The sequence below is a fragment of the Neopsephotus bourkii genome, unplaced genomic scaffold (assembly GCF_033783945.1).
Source record: "Neopsephotus bourkii isolate Nb327-2 ecotype Australia unplaced genomic scaffold, CSIRO-AGI_Nbou_v1 NB_595, whole genome shotgun sequence".
NCBI classification, from domain to species: Eukaryota; Metazoa; Chordata; class Aves; order Psittaciformes; family Psittacidae; genus Neopsephotus; species Neopsephotus bourkii.
In genome coordinates this window covers 1,853,742-1,873,190 of record NW_026901096.1, presented here as the reverse complement: position 1 = coordinate 1,873,190, position 19,449 = coordinate 1,853,742, and the positions used below count along the sequence as shown (strand labels likewise).

Below are 19,449 nucleotides of genomic sequence, written 5' to 3'. Positions count from 1 at the left end.
AAGCTTCCTTTCCTACACATTCATCCCCTTTTGTGCTTTATCTTAACTGCTCAGCACCATTTCAAGCAACGCTAAGGCCTGAGAACTGCGGGCTGTGAATTTTCACACCAAATTTAAACAGTTCATCCCGTAATACTGTTTAGAACAAATCCAGTTAGTACTGCACTCAAAACCCTACCTTAGGCATAAACTTGTATTATGAATATAAGGGGATTTGGTTTTGGGGTTTGTTTATTGTTTTTTTTTAAACCCACACCTACAATCTAAACAAATCCATAAATCTTAACATGGTTTATAATACCTCTGTTCATATTTTATCTTGGGAAACCAACACAAGAGCAGCTTCCCAACACAAAATGAGAGAAAGGATATTGTGGCTTCAAATGCAGTGGTATTAGCCAACAGAGGCAAAAGTGAAATCTGAAATATCTATAAATACACCTAAGAAACACCACAAACAAGGGCTGTAAATACTGTAAATACAAAATACTACTGGAGAAATGTTAAAACCCATGGAAAATCTCCAACTACCACAAGACTTCTTATGAGCTCAAAATGAGAAATACCCTCAATTTCCTTTCGCATAAGGGAATAAGGACATCTGGCATACACTCTTACACTGATCTAAACTTTTTATTTCAAACATAGCTGATCACCAGGTAATGCAACAAATGGAATATGAAGAAGAAAAGAACAATCAAGTTAGATAACACTCTGATCTAAAAGTACTCTAACATATGCCACTGAGACTATGAATAATTGGGTCAATTACTACACACCCAGAGGGTAGAAATATAATTTACACCCAAGTAGAGGAACGCAATTAACATGGGTGGAGTAATCCTTCCTACCTAATCCTTTTATTAAAAATACACAATGCAGCTGGACTCAAAATGTCAGAAAAAAGGGGGCTTGCTTTCCCAGCAAAGCAGGGCATTTGTGAAAGCTTAGTCAGCACACTGAGGCTAAAAATCATACATGGAAGGTCTGCAGGCCATTTAAGGGAAAAGCAAGAATTTATAGTATACAGATATTTATACAGACACACACACAATGTACTATAGCCTAGTATTTAGGTTACATGCTCCCGTAACATATCAGCATGCTCACTACTGTTTCAGGAGACAAGACATTTCTCCACTGACTTACTATGAATCACCAGAAATAAAAGGACAGAAATTAATTCTGCAGGTGCTTCAAAGATGACAGTAAAGGGAAAGCCTCCTCTTTGAGAGTCTTCCACCAATAATTAAAGGAGGCAAAACCAGTCTTTGTAGCAGGACATGGGTGTATACCACAGGCAAAATGAAGGAATAAAAAAAATAAGGAACAACTCTGTGAATGGAGAAGTCTACTCCACACATTGTTTCAGCTCATTAGTTTTAAGCAATTTTTATGGGGAGGCCACACCCTAACAAACTACACAGCAGCCTAGTTTGATCACTTTAAAAGGGAAATAAATGAGAACTCTTTTTTCAGAGATGTTTTAATAAGACCATCTTCAGAAAGTTCTCTGCAATACAGTATCTTCAATTTAAAGGAACCAGAACAAGAATATGAAGCGATAGTAAAGGGGAGAAGCAGTTTTAGAAAACACAGTTTTAACTTAAGAACTTGTTTTCCAGTAATTAAAACAAACAAGGCACAGATTTCTATACTCTGAAGAGGCTGCTGAATTTCAATTACAGTCTAAAACTTTACTGAAGCTGAGTCAACACTACTCCTAAGTGTAAACCTGTTTTCCCATATCCCCATTCTGTGCATGTGTGATCAGAGAAAAGAGATCCACAACTAGTTTAGGACTTCCACACTAAAGTCTGTCACCGTGCAGTTCGGTCAAAGATACACAAGGGGTTGCTTCCCATGAAAGACAGCAATACTCAAGCTGGTTGGTAAAATAACTAAATTAAATAAAAACAACAATTAAAACTCATACAAAGCTACTAAAAAAGAACAATTTGATGCAGCCCAGCATACTGGGTTTCTGGGCTATAAGTATACACAGTGCTGGGTCATGCCCAGCTTGTCATCCATCAGCACCCCCAGGTCCTTCTCCTCAAGGGTACTATCAATCCCTTCATTCCCCAGCCTATATTGATACCAGGCTTTGCTCTGACCCAGGTGCAAGACCCTGCACTCGGTCTTGTTGAACCTCATGAGGTTTGCATGGGCTCACTTCTTGAGCCTGTCCACTGAGTGGCTTCCTATCCCTCAGGTGTGTCAAACCACACCATTAGCTTGGTGTTACTTGCAAACTTGCCGAGGGTACACTCGATCCCACTGTCTATGTCACTGATAAAGATACTGACTAGTACTGGTCCCCGTATGGACAACTCAGGGGACACCACCTGTCATCCATTTCCATCTGGACATTGAGCTGTTGCCATAACCCCCTGGATGCAACCATCCAACCATTTCCTCATCCACCGAACAGTCCATCCCTCAAATCCATACCTCTCCAATTTAGAGAAACAGATGACATCTGTAGTTTTTTCTGTCTTCCACTGACATAGTCACTATTTCAGAGCATTTTACGTTACAATGTAATTCCACCTTTCCATTATTTTTTTTGAGAGTCGCAATGAAGTGTTAAAACCATTTTATAAGGGTGAGATTAGAGTATGGACTGTCTAAGCAGCAGTTTCACACCAAGTGTTAAAACACAAGCTAGGCAAACATCTTTTGTGTTTCCTGCGCTATGCTGGCTTCACAAACATTCAGCACTGCTCTGAGAATGCTGCGGCACCAGGAAGAGCACTGAGCCACAGCTGTACTAGCACACAAATATTATCTATCCAGTTTTCCATAACTACAACCTCATATTACTGGAAGTATTTTCCTATTTTCAGATATTCAACTGTTATTATTCTTTAAATTCTGAATAAGCATGTGGTGGACCTAGGCATCCTAAATTCTGGAGCAACAGTATTTATGACAAATATGCAATGCACCACCTATTTTACCTTAAATCTCTTAATTTCCATTGCAACATGCCCTAGTTTTTCCCTTCTGTCTCTGTATGACTATAAAATACAACCCAACAGTTCTTACCAAAAGACATCAACCTGCTGCCCTACAGACACGCTCAAAGAACAAAAGAGTAAAAAAAGCATAATTGACTTAAGGAGAAGACCCAAGACTGGTACGCACAATCTAGATCACCGACACGTGAAAAACTTATGTCCAATAGGTAACATTAGAGAGGTATGCAATTCTTAGGGAGTGTATTAAATTCTTTGTGCTACAAGATTCTTCCTCCACGAAAATAATTTCTGCAACAGCACTTGAGGTATGCCTACATATCAGAGAGGCTACAGAACATCCATAGCTGAGTAACATCCATCCTTGTACATATTCAAACTTGACTGGTTATGACCCAAGCAACCTGATCAGACTTTGAAGTTATATATAACTTCAACTTCAGCCCTGCTTTGAGCAGGAAATATATGACCCCCAGAGGTCCCTTCCAAACTAAATTATATGAAGATTCAACACTGTCAAATACCTTACTTCTGTTTCACTCCCTGTCATGAGCAATTTGTTATCAATGCTGCACGGATGTTAATTCATGCCTGGGCTCTCTTTTGGACCAGATCAATAAGCTCAAAGGTGATACCTGGATGAAATGCTAAAGATCGTTTACTTCAATGACCTCTCTCTCTGTAGCAATTACGGATGGGAGAAGATCAGGTTTGTCTACACCCATGTTGCACAGTCCACAGTGTTACCACGCATTTATTCTCAAATATACCCCAACCAACACATACACAGAAACACAGCACGCAAGATGCATGCTCAGCCCATGCCATAAAGTCCCAGTTTTGGCAGGCTTCAATTCTTTGCTTACATTATTTCTGGCACTTTGATCTGAGAAAAACAAATACATGGCACACAAATAAAAACAGTATCAGTGTCTTTTTGAGGGCTCAGAAAAACCTAGCCCAATTCATAAGTAGTGGAACATCATCAGAGGGGGGATAAACCTGAGCACCATGGAAATGACTTTGCATTTTCATCAGCAAGGTCCTGCAGACCATTACGGTTTTGCGGCTGCATATGGTCAAAAATGCCCACTACCTCAGCAGGGATCAAGACTTAAGTGCTCAATCTTACAGAAAATGAGAAGAAAGGCCATATTCTTCACTGAAGTTGGCAGAAAAGACAAGTTAAGTTTTAACTTGCTAGAAACCTCAAATTCGCTTATCTGCAATCTTGAAATTCAGCTGCTAACATTAATCAAAGTCCAAGTCACATTGTCTTCGCTGCTACCTCTAAATTTTGGATAACAGCAGTTTGCAACACACGCATTCTCTGGATCAAGAGCTTTTCACCCTATGCCGTCCTTGTGGCCCTAATTTTTATTTAATCTTTTCCAATACTCTTGCTGAAAAAGGAAGCAGGTGCCACATAGTAGTTAAGAGCTAAGCATATGAGATCAACCAAGGAAAATTAAGGTCAGGTGCAATCTAAGGTACAACCAAAGCACACATGCACATACAAACACCATTTTGTAAAATATTTTTATTCATGTGGTGGGATCTGGAAACCGGTTAAAAGCGACCCTCAGTTTTGACCTCTAAACATAATGTTGAGACACCATAAGTTTGAAAACAGTCATGAAAAGCATACAAATCTGTGCACTTAGGAATCTACGCTTAAAACCAAAGTATTCAGTCTAAGGGAGGGCACAGCAAGGGCTATATCTAAAACAAGGGAAGACCAAATAGCTGTAAACACTTCTAAAAAATTGTAACCTTGCTGTAAAGAGGTTTTTCCTAGTTTTAGAAAGCAAGCTCTAATTCATCTGGGACTTAGCCAAGACAAAAAGCCAGAATTCCTATTCTTATGAAATGAAACACTTCAGATATTTGAAAGAGCAAAAGAGGTCAAGCATTTAATTGACAGCACAGCAGCTTCTAACTGTGAAGAGGCTCCAATCTAATACAGATACAGAAAAAATGCCACTAACTGACAAGTAACCATTTATTCCTAGCTCTAGGAGGAAAGTAGAACTAATTTGTATCACCTAAACAGAAAAAAAGACGGCAGCTTGGATTAACACAGGCTTTCCCTTTTGAACTTAATAAAGACATTAATACAGCTAACATACCTGAATTTGGATAAAGGCAGACATCATTGATATCGTATTCTGGCTCCATTGAAGTAAATATCTTCCCCTGAAATTGTAGGAAGAAAATATATTATGAAGCACTCCAAACAACACGATTCATTAAATCTTAACATTAAGAATGGCCATTATAGAAGCTAAGAAATACAAGGGAATAAAGATGGAACAGATTTTGCAGAACACTAGGATATTATTAAAGTGTCTGAATGTAACACAAGGAACTCAACATTAAATTCTGTCTCCGATCCGATCTCTTACAAGGAAGTCTAGCCTACCAGTTGCTGAAGACACACCAACATACAGTGGCACCTCTGTTTTACACTCAGCTCACACTTTTGTGTTGAAAATGTATGTGTCAGATTTACTTTATTTTGTGCAAAAGGGGAGTGAAGTCCACAAGCTCCTGGCACATCGTCAGTGTAACTCCCATCTTGTTCAACTCAATGTGGTATCTTTAAATCATTTTATTTTTTGAAATGATGGATTGGGAGTAGAATTTGAGTCTGGAGCTTGGTTCTTCCACCTTGCTTATGTTACATGAAACATAGCACAGCTCTTTATAAACTCAGTATTAAAGCAGTCTAAATATAAAAGTAGTAAAAGCACCCAGTGTCATTTAGCTTAGACCAGAACTGAAGTTATAAAGGTTATTTAAGAAAGAGGTACAACCAGGAAACAACATTCCCCCCCCCAATAGTAAAAATTGGAACAGAGACTGAAAAACCCAGACATAATACAGGTGCTCTTATAAGCCAACACACAAGACAGCCAGTAAAGGAAGAGTCTCTAAGAACTGGGCCACAGAATCTGAAGCATGAGAGTACATGCCTACACAGTTCTAAATGAGGGACAGAAACAGAGCAAATTTTGATCTTATTCCTCTTTTTTCTTTCCCTGCAGCAATCCCACCTACCTTTCTGGGCCCTTCCTTTCCCTCCCAGTTACATGCTGTTACCCCACCCACCTCTGGTCTCTCTCGGATGATTAATAAGAGTCCTCCTCCACCCCGGTCTTAGCAGACAAAAGCCTCATGCTCCCCACCCCAAGGCACGTCTCAGCATGGGGCTATTCTGGTATCAAAGCCATACGCTCTCCACCCCACAGTCTGCCTCTGCAGTTGGTTCCCAGCCAGAGATAGTCAAGAACCAACATCTGGGAGAGGTGGAGCCAGCTGGAACATACACTAGGAAAGAGTCCAAAGCTATCTTTGCCTTCCAGCAGTAAGAAAACCTCCCTTTTCCCACTGCAGAGGCCACCTGACAAACCTTACAGTGTTTCATTCTCAATGAGGGAGATGTATATACCTAGGAAAAATAGAGGCCACTGCAGATGTTTTAAATAATAACCAATATTTTATTTGCTCTTTTAAACAATAAAAAATAACTGCATAGGAGCTTACAAAAAACTACTTGTGATCACAGAAAAAATAAAAGAGGCTGCTGAAAGTCCATGAAGAAGCACAACAGAGAAATGACTGCCTGAAATATTCAGAAAAAAGAGTCCCTGAACTACAACTGCTCTTCATGTGTTTCAGTGTAAAGCCAGAAAAGCATAGATGGAGCATATTTTTGAGAAGGAATACATGACTAAACATAGCCCCTCAAACTGAACAAACCAAGTAGTATCACAGTGAATCTATGGGGTAACTTATTTTGTGCAGCCTTCATTGGAAGAGAAAGATAAGGAAAATAACAGCATAATACAATGAAATAAAGTGTTATGAAAGCTAAAAGTTTCAATTTCACTTAGAGGTACGAAAAGCAGGGATACAGACATTGCTGCAATATAATACATCAGTACAGCATAATACATGTTGTTATTTGGATCCAGGCTTCAATATCCAAATAGGCTTCTGTGCAAATAAGCAGCACCCAATTTTAAATGGGTCATAAACTGATCTACCTTTGAAGTAGGCAATTCTTTGCGCAAGGGAATTGGAATAACCGTGTTTCTCTCTGACGAAAACCGTAAGTGGATGTGTTCAAGCAGACTGAGAAATACACAAACCAGGGCAATTGCTAAGATACTATTTTTTCTGTTTAAATCCTTCTATGAAAGAAGCAACTTAGGCAGACATGTACAAACAGCTAAAAAAATACCTGACTATACCTTTATCCCTGACAGGCTGTTGAATAACTTCCCAGATGTTGCTTTATTCAGTTAAGAGTGGACAAAACGCTATGGAAATTAGGACATGTTAAAAACACAACTTCCTACACTCAATTTCAGCTTTATTATTTAAGCTGCATGAAAAAAAAACACAAACAAAAAAACCAACCAACCAACAAGTAAAGACTGAGAAAACTGAATGCACCAACATAAAAACACTCACCGTATCTTTGTTCCACATTTTTATGATTCGAGAATCTGCCGAGATAATTAAATCCAACTGATGCTGAAACTGAACTGACTTAATAGGCAGGCCATAGTGGTGATCTTTGACTATTAACGGATTACTAGACCGGAGATCATATAATAAAACCTTGAAGAATGAGACAGATTAAGCTTACAATATTGTAAGATCAAGAGAAAGTCATGCACACTAAAAATTTAACTAAACTTGAGGGTTTTTTACTTAAAAGCAAGGACAGGATTTACATAAGTAGTTTTAAATTCTGAAAACAGAATTTACTTATTAAGAGTGCCTAGTTTATTCTGGCAATATATCTTAACCTCAATGTGCTTCAGTCTAGAAAAATTAAGAGCTCACCATCTTTTGAAAGTATTTTAAATATCTACTGAAAACAAAATAAGAGTTTTCAAGGCTCTATGTATTCTTAATTATTAATATTTCACTTTCAGATTCTTGTGCTGTTCTTACAAGGTTTGAATTTTCTTACCCCCTTCCACATTCAGTGACTATCACTTTCACTCAGTGAAACACCATATATACCTGCTCTTCAACAAGCTACAGTTTTCTAAACCCGTGAAAAGACTGACCAAAGTAGAAAAAAATCCCCATACTTCACTTTAAAAATACCATGGCAACAATGAATAAATGAATCTAAATGATCCCTTACAGAAAGACTTCTACCTTTTTAGCCACCATCAAGGTAAGGGAAAGCAGATCTGCTGAACTGATACTGATTAAGAGTCTCAAAAAGTGGCAAATTCACCAGATACTTCATTAAAAAACTACAGAATATGAAGTTGTGTAGTATGTAAGTTGTGATGATATTACATGGTCCCTACTTCTAAAGGGCAAGATCGTTTCACAAAATTAATCTGTAGTTTAAGAATGGCTATTGCTACTCTATGTGATTTATGCTCTTGCAAATACTTGTATTTATTTGTATTGTCATAGGTATTTCCATTACAATAAATGCACTCAACATGTGATAGACCTGGGCTGGCAATTGCAAAACCAGGATCTCCTTAGAATTGTTGTAGATGAAGTAAAGTCTACCTGCCCAGTAGATGTTCCAACAGCCATATTCAAAGCTCCATCAAATTTCAGTGCTGAAATGGATGGTAAACCTTCTATCCTGCAAAGCACAATGCTTAGAGTTAGACATTCTTTTAATAAAGGCTGCAAATAATCTTTAAATGTTAAAAACAACTGAGACACTTAATGTAAATTAATTTACAGATATCACTCAGAAACACTACTTCAAAAAGCTGCATTGTTTACATTTACAACTTCTGGTTGTATATAATAATAGCCACTACTAAGGTCAATGACTAAAAGACTCCTTTATGACTAAGGAAACCCTTTATTCATACTAGCAGTGAGCAGAGAGGACCATGGGCATGCCATTTTAATGCAAAGGGGGATTTGTTTCTAAAAGCAAAACTTCTGGAAAAAAAAAAAAAAAACAACCCAAAAGATGTCACTTCGAAAAGGTGGCCTTTACTCACTCGGTATCTGCTGTCACACTGCTTAAAGCACAGTCCAACAGCCCAACTCGATTTCTAGTTCTAGGGTCCCAGCATTCCACTTTACCCTAAAGAATTTAGAAAATACATTCTAAGCTTATGCAACTGATGTCTGATATCCTGAAAATGTTTAAAATATGTATTATTTAACCTACAATTAATCAAATTTCCTTGGTTAACATGAGTTGTTCTAACAGTAGCATACAAGCTCCACACATTTCACTTTTGATTTTCAAAAATGTGATCTGAATCAGTATAATTAACACTAAATCTCTGATGATTAATAGGGTACACATGCTAGCTAATTTCTACAGATGGCTACACTGTAAGGCAAGATAACATTTTCTCTCCCATTGGCAAAATTCTTGAACATCTCAGCAACCAAACCACCTCAGAAACTATTATCTGCCCTATGCTCTAAAAAGTCACCTTGTTTAACAGATCTATGCTTAACACAGCAATGAGATCACATTAATTAATTAGGTTCCCGTCATGACTTCTTATCCTCATGCAAACGAATATAAAAAAAGCAAACATTATTGCCCTTTCATTAAAAGGAATGCTAACATTTACCTCAGCCGTCCCCATAGCAAACAGGAAATGTACAGGATTTATGTCACAAACATTACTCTCTCTGAAACAGAAAAAGAAGCAAGTTTAATGACCTCAGGCTAATTTAACACATGAACAACCAAAAAGATTTCTGTAATCAGGTACACAATTGCTCAGCCTGGAAAAGTAAAAGCTGCAGGGAGAGAGAGGCAGGGACAGATGGCCACCTAATAGCAGTTTCTTACACTAGGAGGGGCTTACCAAGAATCTAGAGCCATCAGAGACACTGCTGATTACTTGAAATAGATAAGGTTCCAACTGGATGTAAGGATAATGTTTTTATGCTATACGGATAATTAAGGACTGGAACAGGTTGCCCACAGAGGCTGTGGAACTTCCATCCTTGGAGTTTTCATATCCCCTGGGAAAATTCATCTGAATTCAGCATGACCGTGCCTTGAGCAGGAGACTGAGCTCTGTGGTTCTCTCCAACCTGAATGACTCTGCATTTCTCTGCCCATACCCACCATCAAGCCTTGCCATATTGCTCTGCTCCACTGCATTCTTAAACAACCCAGTTATGTCAAATGGTCTTCCCAATTACTCATGTTTGGAAGCTTACACCTCCACCACATTCTGACGAATGGCCTGTCTTCCTTTCCCTCATCCAAGCATCCTATTTCTCAACAGGGCACCAAGAGCCCTGTATTTTTCCAGCAACTCTTCCGAAGTACAGTATTTCTCTTTACACCACTCATCACGGCGCTTTCTGGCTTCTTCCATTCAAAGGCCTCCACCTCCAATTCTATAACCCACCCACCTTCCCCACTTCACAAACTTTTCACAACTTCAAGTCTCACCTCTCTCAAATCAGATTTTACACTACACACTTAGCTCTCTTGCTGCAGGATACCCCTTTTTGTCTCTGTAACGTGCCTTCCCAAATCTTGCTTCATCCATTAAGCTATCCCACCCACTGAACACCAGCTGCTGCCCACCAACGAGCCACTTTATCTCATCAAGTCTGTTGTTCTCATCTGCCTCTCCCAACATGAAAGAAGCCGGGCTCCTGCTCTAGTACTGTTTTCAAAAGAATGAGACAAATGCCGGAGATATAAAAATTCTCTTTGGGCTACTCCAAGAGCAGAAGGACAAAGACATGTCTGGGAAAGTACATACCCTGTGGGTAGATCTCTATAAGATGGCTAAATTGAGCAATAATGGCACAGTTTTAATGAAACGCTCTTAAGATCAAGTTATATAATACCTATTACAAGTCTATATTAAGCAATTTTAAAATATCCACAAAAGAAAACTAAATTAAAACATAAAAACTAGAACAAATAATTACAGAACATAAAACAAGGCTCAGGCTCGGCATACGTTCCTTTTCAACTCTTCAACACATTTGGGTAGTATTCATATACAGCAATGATGGCAAGCATGCTAGTAGTTTGCTTCCACCTGGTGGAAATGACAGATAGGCGTCATGCAGCCCAGATAACTTACGAAGCATCAGTTTGCAGGGAGTTCAGAAACCTTCCTTGTTCCAGATTTAGCCTGTATACTTCAGAGCTACAAAGGAAAAATCCAGGATTACTCCTTTCTCTTATGAATACTGAAAAATACTGTCATAAGTTAGGAATAGTTATAAAAGTTCTAACAGCCTAATTTTACCAAATACATAATTTACAGACTTCATAAAAACATAAGACAAATCTATCCTTCAGTGTTAAAAACAGAGAAAAATGTGCATGTTTACCAAATATATTTATTACACTGCAATATCCTACCAATTATTCCTTTTGCAGGGAAAAGATGCATGAATTCCTTTAAGAGCTTTTCTTTTCCTATGATTTGTTACATCTTGAATTGCTATTTACTTTGCTTGAAATCCTACAGACCTCATTTTATTCCTGTCTTCTCACAAAGTCAATTAATTATTTCATGTGATTTGACTCACAAAACATCAACCAGGATAGAAAAGATATTTAATTTTCCTTGCTTAGATGCCAATCGCTTTTTAAAACAGTACACAGAATTGCAGTTTCTATGACAAATTTGCAAATACATGATGTACCGGGTTTAAGAATCAGAAAGTCTTAAAACAGTACAGGAAACCAAATTAATCTTAGTCTTCCCACATTAACCATTCTTCACAAACAGTCTCCACTATTAATTTGAAGGGAAATGTCACTTCAAATTTTTAACTTTTCTGGTATTTTAATGCTCATTTTATGCTTGGAAAATATTGCTAACAGTAGTGAAATAAAATAATTCATTTAATCAATACCTTGCTCCTACAAAATACAAGTCACATGATGGATAGTGGTAAGAGAAATCTCTACCAAATTTTGGTATTCTTGTCTTGTAGTAATGGCCCTGCTGTGAATGAAACTCCACAAATCTGCCACACTGAAGGAAGACAACCTGAAAATAAAATAGAAAACACTGAAGCATACAGAAGCAGATTATAATCTCCTCATTTTACAGCCCAGACTTCAGTGATTTCTTTCAAGCTCACACAGGTTAATCACAACTTCTTTAAACCATTTCTATTAAAATTATAATCAACTAGTCCATCATTCTCACCAGCTACAGCAAAGAGCTTTAGTAACAAATATTAAATGAATACCCACGAGAATGTATGTGACAGACACCCTAAAAGCAACTCTGGAACCAGAGAAGTATTAGTTATCTTGGTGTTGTGCTGCACCAAAATTAACATCTGTACTTCCTTCAGGCACCAGATTTACTGATTTCTTTCAGGTATAATACTGTGCAGACATCAGTATGCTCATTAAGAACAAAAATTGTACGTACATCCTGATGCACACCAGCTTTCCAATAAATGAAACCAAAGACCTTTGTATATTTTTTTTGTCTGCCATCTGAGTAAGCATATATTTTCTTTGTGAAACACAGGCAAACACCTCAGTCCTGGAACACCCCACAGGAAAGCATTTTTAGAAGGCTAGATCTATGCTAGTAAATAAAATAGGCCAGAACTTGCCTCTATAGTCCTGATGGGAAGTTAACATAGCACAACTCATATCCGTATGAAAGAGCTCTTCCTACTCCAGAGACAACATTGCCCACAACCTCCATTACACGCATGCTGTATCTCAAACCATGCTCAGGCACTATGTGACAGAGGAACAGTTGGCCTGGCCCAAACTCATGCCACAAAACATGCAAACAATTAAATTATATAGATAATTACAGGATAACTCTTGACTCTGAGCCTCATCCCTATTTAGCTTAGATTTAGAAAAGCTGTAATTTAGTTTAATATATATATAGTGCATGAATCTTCTAGAAGTAGTAGATACTGAAGATTTTAAGTTTCCTACTGCTGGAGTATATTGTTAGCAATACTAACTAAAAATAAGGATGAGAAGCTCAGGAAAGGAGAAGTACAAAAGTTATTCTGAATGTCATCTTTATTGATGTATTTGTACATTCTTCCCTTGAAAGACACAGAGAAAGTACTGATCTGGGCTAGAAGTTCATGCTTATTTATCAAGTCCCCCTGCTTCTTCTGATATTGATATCAGAAAATGTTTACCAAAATACTGGTATCGGAAATGTTAAAACCCCTAATGTTTCAACCTGTATTTGTGGACTCGCTCATCCTGGTTCAATACCAAGTGGAATATCATTTTTTAAAAGCGTAACTACAATTTTGTACAAGATTACAGATGCAGCTGCACAGTCAGTGTTACATAAGAGTGTTTTTCATATACATCCTAATCAATCCTTTGTGTGCCTAATGCCTTTATGCTTTTATCTGCCTAATGATTTATGCTTTTAACTGGAAATTTACCACAAGCAAAGCTCTTCACAGTTCAACTGGCCTTATGGATACCAGCATGAATGAAAGCCAACAATGCGCTCTCACTGTGAAAATGAAAATAAGCCTCAAGAGGCAATTTTATGAGGACAGGGGGAGCAGACTGGAGAGAAGCTAAGTTCCCTGGGCTACTAAAGAATGAGGCAGTGTGTCTAGTGCTGGGACCCTAACTCAAGATGGATGTTGAGAGCATCAAGAGGGCTACCAAGACAGACAAGGGGCAAAACGCAAACATACAGAAAGGTCGGAAGAATTTCAGCTTGTTTAGCTAGGCAAAGAGCACCCTGCAGGGCAACCTAACAGCAGCTAGAACTGAAGCACAGTTACAAAAATGACAAGAGTCAAACTCTTCGCAGTAGCAACAGTAAAAAATTTCAGATTTTCCTGGGCAGGTTGAACAGGAAGAGAAAATTATTTACTAAGATGCAGTGCAGTATTGTAACAATTTATTCAGTAAACTGTGGAACTGCCATGTTTGCAGGTTTTGACAGTCCTGCTCAGATGTCTGAAGGTCCCCCTCATGTCAGCATTTTCATGATTCTAAATACTTCAAGTGTAATTTCTCAAATAATATTCCTTCTTTCTGGCATGTTCAAAACATTATGACAGCTACCTGAAATTAGTTTCCTTTCTAATGATTTGCTAAGTTTTAGAAAAATGAAATAAAAAATTGGGTTGTATTAAGTTGTGAAAGGAGGGCTTCATTCTGAAATACAGTACCAATTTCAGCTGAAAAAACACATAACAGCTACTGTTTATAACCACTCAGAACCATATTTACAAACACAGTGTGTTCCTCACTCTCCCAAATAACTGGTTTGTACAACCAGACACACTCCTCTACAGACAAACAAGCAAGAGGCAACTGTACTGTATCAGTCACTGCCTTCTGCTACTTGAATTCATGCAAATCTTTGGAAATATGGGGAAAATTTTGAAAAGACTAAAGCTAGAAGGCTAGATGATACTGTCTCTGATCAAATAAGAAATACTTATTAAAACAAACCTGTACCAGAAGTGCTAAGGTCTCTTCTAAAAAAAAAAAAAAACCCCAAAAACAAAAAACCCTACCAAAAAAAAAAAAAAAGGATTAAAAAAAAAACACAAAACAACTTTACTTCTCTCCACAATTTTTGCCTCTGTAATTTTTGTTGGCTACAACAACACTGAGAAATTAGGCTATTAACTAACCTGCAGCTATCCCACCTCTCAAAAATGGTGCACTGGTGTATCACTTGTCATAATGGATTATGACTAAATGTCATCCTAGAAAGAATAACTAGTTCCATTTTCGTCATTATTTTGTTTGTAAGAAAAAACATCATTTGACGTTTTTCTCTACTGCAGACAAAAGACCTTAAGAGTGGTAAGACAAATTATAATAAAAAGAGACAAAGAAAACAACATTTTGAATGCACAAAAAAAAGTTTTGCTTTTTAAAAAAAAAACAACTTTCTGTTCCAAAAGTTGTGTTGATTGACTGCCTTTACTATATATGAAAATGCATTTTAATATACATATTAAACCATTTTTTCATTTATACATTGAAAGCATTCAACATACCTTTGAGTAATCATCTGATAAAATCTCAAATGTAACCACTAAAGGAGAGAGCAAGAGAATTTTAAGTCAACTAAGTAAGCAAACTTACTTGCAAACATTGGCATAAGTCCTCAAAACATTTACACTCACGCTAACTTTTAGTCATGTAAGTATTCCCCACAGGTGTCAATGCATAACTGAGGCATTGTGATAAAATCTTTAATTATATAACTCTATTTGCAAAATAACAAGTAGTTTTCTAAAACTTTAGAAACATATGAAGCATCTTGTAATCTCTTTATCGTTCTTTTATACCTGACACGCTCCTCAACACAATGCTCAGCTGCGTATTTATTTGCTCAGGGAAGGTCTGGTTTTCAGTAAGTGTGTGGTCCACGGATCTTTAGTAACCCATCAAAGGTGACAAAAAAAATGACATAAGCTTGAACATACTACACGCAAACTTGCACATGCAATCCTTCTACAGGGTTAGTACTTCCAAAGAGTTTCAATATTAAAAAAAAAAAAACAAAACACAAATTTGAAAGCTACAATGCTGAACACTGCAATGTATTGAGCTTTGCCTAGTTTCAAATGAGCTGGGTTGGAAACATTAGGGAGTAGCTCCTTCAGCTAAACTGGTTCCATTTAAATGAGGTAGCTCATTTAAAGTTACCTGAAGTGACTCTATGCTACCTTACAAATTAAACATACTTTCACAGTCTAGTAAGATGCCAGTTCAAAAAAAATAATAAAATACTTTAAGCTCTAATTACCAGCAATCATTTACTATTATGACTCCTACTCTTTCGAAGTGGGTCTCACTCTTGCCATACCTTCCTCTCCCCAACCTCTCTGAACCCCTGCCCCACCACTACTCCTCCCCTATGTTGTAGCACCATGCCTTCACCCTACCTGACTCCTTGTAGCCCTGAGGCACAGGGTAAAAAAAACACTCCCCTTTGTCTTACCTAACTCAGTGGTTCTCAATTTTTATTTTTCACACCACTTTCACACACATCACAGACCAGTTTCATTTTTCCATAATGATTTAGGACTTCTGCCATTCTAGGCTCACCCTTTCATTGCTTTGGTCACCCCCCACCCCAGTTTTCAGCCATCTGTCTCCTAACATCCCAGCCCTCAAACAGAATAAAACAAAACAAGCCAAACACAATTCCTCAAATCTGCGCACCCTAAAACTCAGAGCCCCAGCAGTTCTGACCTCCTCCCCTAGTCTAACTGACAGCAGATTCCCCTTTTCCCATTGTCTAGATGGCTCCTGGCTTTCCTCACCACAGCTGTTCTCTGTTCAAATTAGTAGCAAACAAGGTGTAATTAGATTCTTGGCCATGCTACCATCTATCCTCAAGTACCTTGCTTCCATGAAAACAAACAAACAAACCAACCAACCCACTCCCAGGAAATGCTCTTTACCCTGTAACTGAGCTTGGGTTCCAGAAAGCAAGCCATGAGAGCTCATTTCAGGAGCAATGGTGCAACCATAGTGCATTCTCCTACCTTCCTGCTTCAAAGGGGAAAGAAGGTAGATCTGGCCACCACCCAGCCATCATACCCATGTCACATTCCTCACCCCAAACAGAGCACAAAACTTCAGCCTCACTCACGCTCTGGGCACCATGCTTACTAGCTCAAGGTAAATCTTACATTCTTCTCCCCAAGGGAGGAAAGAACTTTGGAGGAGGAAAAGGGAAAGATACAGACGTAAAGACAAGGTGATATTTTACTCTAGATTCTTGTGTTCCCCCAATGTACATTTTGCCCTCAACACAGAGACAGAAGTTTCTATTTGAGTACTATCTGAATTACACATGAAAGACATCTTATGCTAACAGCTACAGCTTATACTCACCTTCAGAATCTAAGCATCTTTCAAATTTCTGGGACAACTGATAGGCATCAAAACAGCGAATTCTCGGCTTGTAAGTTCCTGGAAGAATAATTTGATCTTTAATTAAAAATTTTAACAAAAATATAACATTAAAGCTTATTTTTCTTTCCTTTTTTTTTTCTCTCTACTATAATGTCTTATATTACTTTACTACATTTCAACTTTAAGTATTCCAATCTTACCTAAGTCCCTGTGACTGGAAAAACGTATCTCTTAGTAACATAACTCTACAGCCTTGTTTTTGTCTTTGGTGCCTGAAAGCACCCTTCTTGTATGTCAGTTCTTCTGATTAAGAGATACATCATACAGAACTGAATAACACCTTCCATAAGTCTGTAAGACCAAATCTCCTTATGTTATTACTACCTACTGAAGTACTGAAGTGTGGATCCTGCTTTGACGAAGTTACAAAATATAGCATCCTCCATATTTTAAAACAATACTCAACAATGGTGTTCAGAAGCTATTTTAAAGCAAATTTACAGACAATAAGAATAATGAAGAATTTAGTTTTTAACTGTGTTACAGACAGTTTAGGTTTTAATTGTATTATAAATGCCCAGTGGCAGGGGGGTTGGAACTAGATGATCTTCAAATGTCCCTTCCTAACAACATCTGTATTCTAAAAAGCAGAGTTTCACAATACCACTACCAAGACAGCAGTCTATCACATCTTAAGAGTAAGCTTCCAAAACAGTGCAATGTTACTTTCAAAAATGAACTCTTACCAATTCTACCTGAAATACTAAGTCATTCTGCAATCAAGGTTTTCTAGCACTTTGGGCCTCTGCTACAGAGAGACACTGTTAACTCACCAACAGCCATAATATACTGTCCATCTCTTGATACCTTAATCTTTGTGCTAACCGTGGGCATTTCAAAGTCTTGAATAAGCTCAATTCTTCTACGGATATCTATAAAAAAAAAAAAGGTTGTTGTTTAGGTAGCATGGTTGTATCAGTACAAAAACCTGTCAATAGCTTCTTATAGAAGAATGTTGAGTTAATTGGATATAGGTAATATCCTTAAAAGTATATCTTTATTTATTTATTTATCTTTCAAATATTGTTGAAAGAATCTTAGAAAGTATAAAGATCTTTTAAGTATAATTAACGTGTTATATGCAGATTAATAGTCTGTTAACCCCATGTGGGGGCTACCTCAATGCAAAAGATGTCTAAGGTAACTACATAGCAAGTTACTATATAATGTCATAGCAAATATTTATCACGCATTTTATGCAAATAAGATGTTGCATAATGTATTCCATCCTCCTGTTAACTCCCTGTATTTTCTGATTGGTTGAGTTTCTTATGCATCTCTTCCTAGCCATTTTTATTTTGTATAATGATTTTAGGTTAAAATTATGATCTTCCTGCACTCTAGAATTAGCATAATACAACAGGGGAGTTTCTCGTTGGAGTATATATATATATATGTATATATATGGAGTTTATAGCATACATATATACATGGAATTCATGGTTTATAAGCTATATATGTAATCCCTCATGCTTCTATACAGTCGTCACATAATTCATCCATCATGTTTCTGTAGAATCTACAACCCCAACACTTAATGTCTGAAATTTAAAACAGTACAGGTAATATGCTGTTCACATAAAGCTATACAAGAAGTTGGAGTAATTATTTATAGTTTTAATTTTGTAGTTTTTAAAATATAGGCTGTGCATAACTTCCATGTATCAGTCACTGAAGTGTCTCCCTCTGGACTTGCACACTATATGTGTAACTGAGTATTACAGAGGATCATATGATGGGAAAACTTACCCACATCTTTCTTCTGTAAAGCTCTTTTCTTCCTGTCTGAGAGCCACTGCAAGAAAATACATAAATCAGTCTTGAGCTCATTCTTCATAAAGAAACCAGAGAATCCCTTAAGGTTTATCCGAGTTATAAGTACAAGACATTCAGGCCATTAATGATCTTTTTTTTTATCTCCTTGGTTATTTTAAAATTTCCACTGGTATTTTTAACCATTCCACATTAAAAAAAAAAAAAATCCACAAAAAAACCCCCACAAAACAACAACACACACCAAAAAAAAAAAAAAAAACACAAAAATCCAACAAAAACCTTAGGAACTCGTGGGTTTTAGAGATCTACAGAATAACACACCTACAGTTACAGATGCACGCATTCAGTCTGCATTCGTAGCTTAAAAATACCTGTAGCTGGTTTCAGTTTCCGACCCTCCACCCTCACCACAAGCGCACACGGAGCAGGGGCAGCTCCATGCGCCTCTCGGGCCCAGGCTACAGCTCAGGCCCAAAGCGTACAACGCGCTTCTAACCGCTCCCACTGTGGCACACAGCTGAGGGAGCACCTGGCCCTGGCCGGCAGCGCGTCCCCGGGCCCACCCGCAGCCCTCCCTCGCCTCGCCCCGCCGCCCCTCACCTCCGGGAGGCTCCTGCCAGCGCTGAGGCTATAGATCTTCACCTCGTTCAGGCTGGAGACCTGCATGGCCGCAGCTTTGCCCGCCTCTTCCGGGGCGGAGGGGAAGCGGAAGGCGGCTCGCTTCCGGCCCACTGCTGCTTCCGCCGGGAGGAGGGCAGCGGTAGTATG

General features: G+C 38.0%; 1 protein-coding gene across 1 annotated transcript in view; it reads right to left on the bottom strand.

Moving 5' to 3' along the window:
• The window catches only part of NOL10 (nucleolar protein 10), a 52,215-nt gene extending 32,781 nt beyond the window's left edge, over nt 1-19,434 (bottom strand). Inside the window, exons 1-12 of the mRNA XM_061351727.1 lie at nt 19,282-19,434; nt 18,655-18,700; nt 17,679-17,777; nt 16,825-16,902; nt 14,973-15,010; nt 11,850-11,986; nt 11,066-11,131; nt 9,578-9,638; nt 8,987-9,072; nt 8,535-8,613; nt 7,461-7,610; nt 5,111-5,177 (exon numbers count right to left, since the gene is read on the bottom strand). Coding sequence (XP_061207711.1) covers nt 5,111-5,177; nt 7,461-7,610; nt 8,535-8,613; nt 8,987-9,072; nt 9,578-9,638; nt 11,066-11,131; nt 11,850-11,986; nt 14,973-15,010; nt 16,825-16,902; nt 17,679-17,777; nt 18,655-18,700; nt 19,282-19,347 — 973 coding nt within the window. The 5' untranslated portion in view covers nt 19,348-19,434. The remainder of the gene's footprint in view (nt 1-5,110; nt 5,178-7,460; nt 7,611-8,534; nt 8,614-8,986; nt 9,073-9,577; nt 9,639-11,065; nt 11,132-11,849; nt 11,987-14,972; nt 15,011-16,824; nt 16,903-17,678; nt 17,778-18,654; nt 18,701-19,281) is intronic.
• Nucleotides 19,435-19,449: the final 15 nt, after the last annotated feature.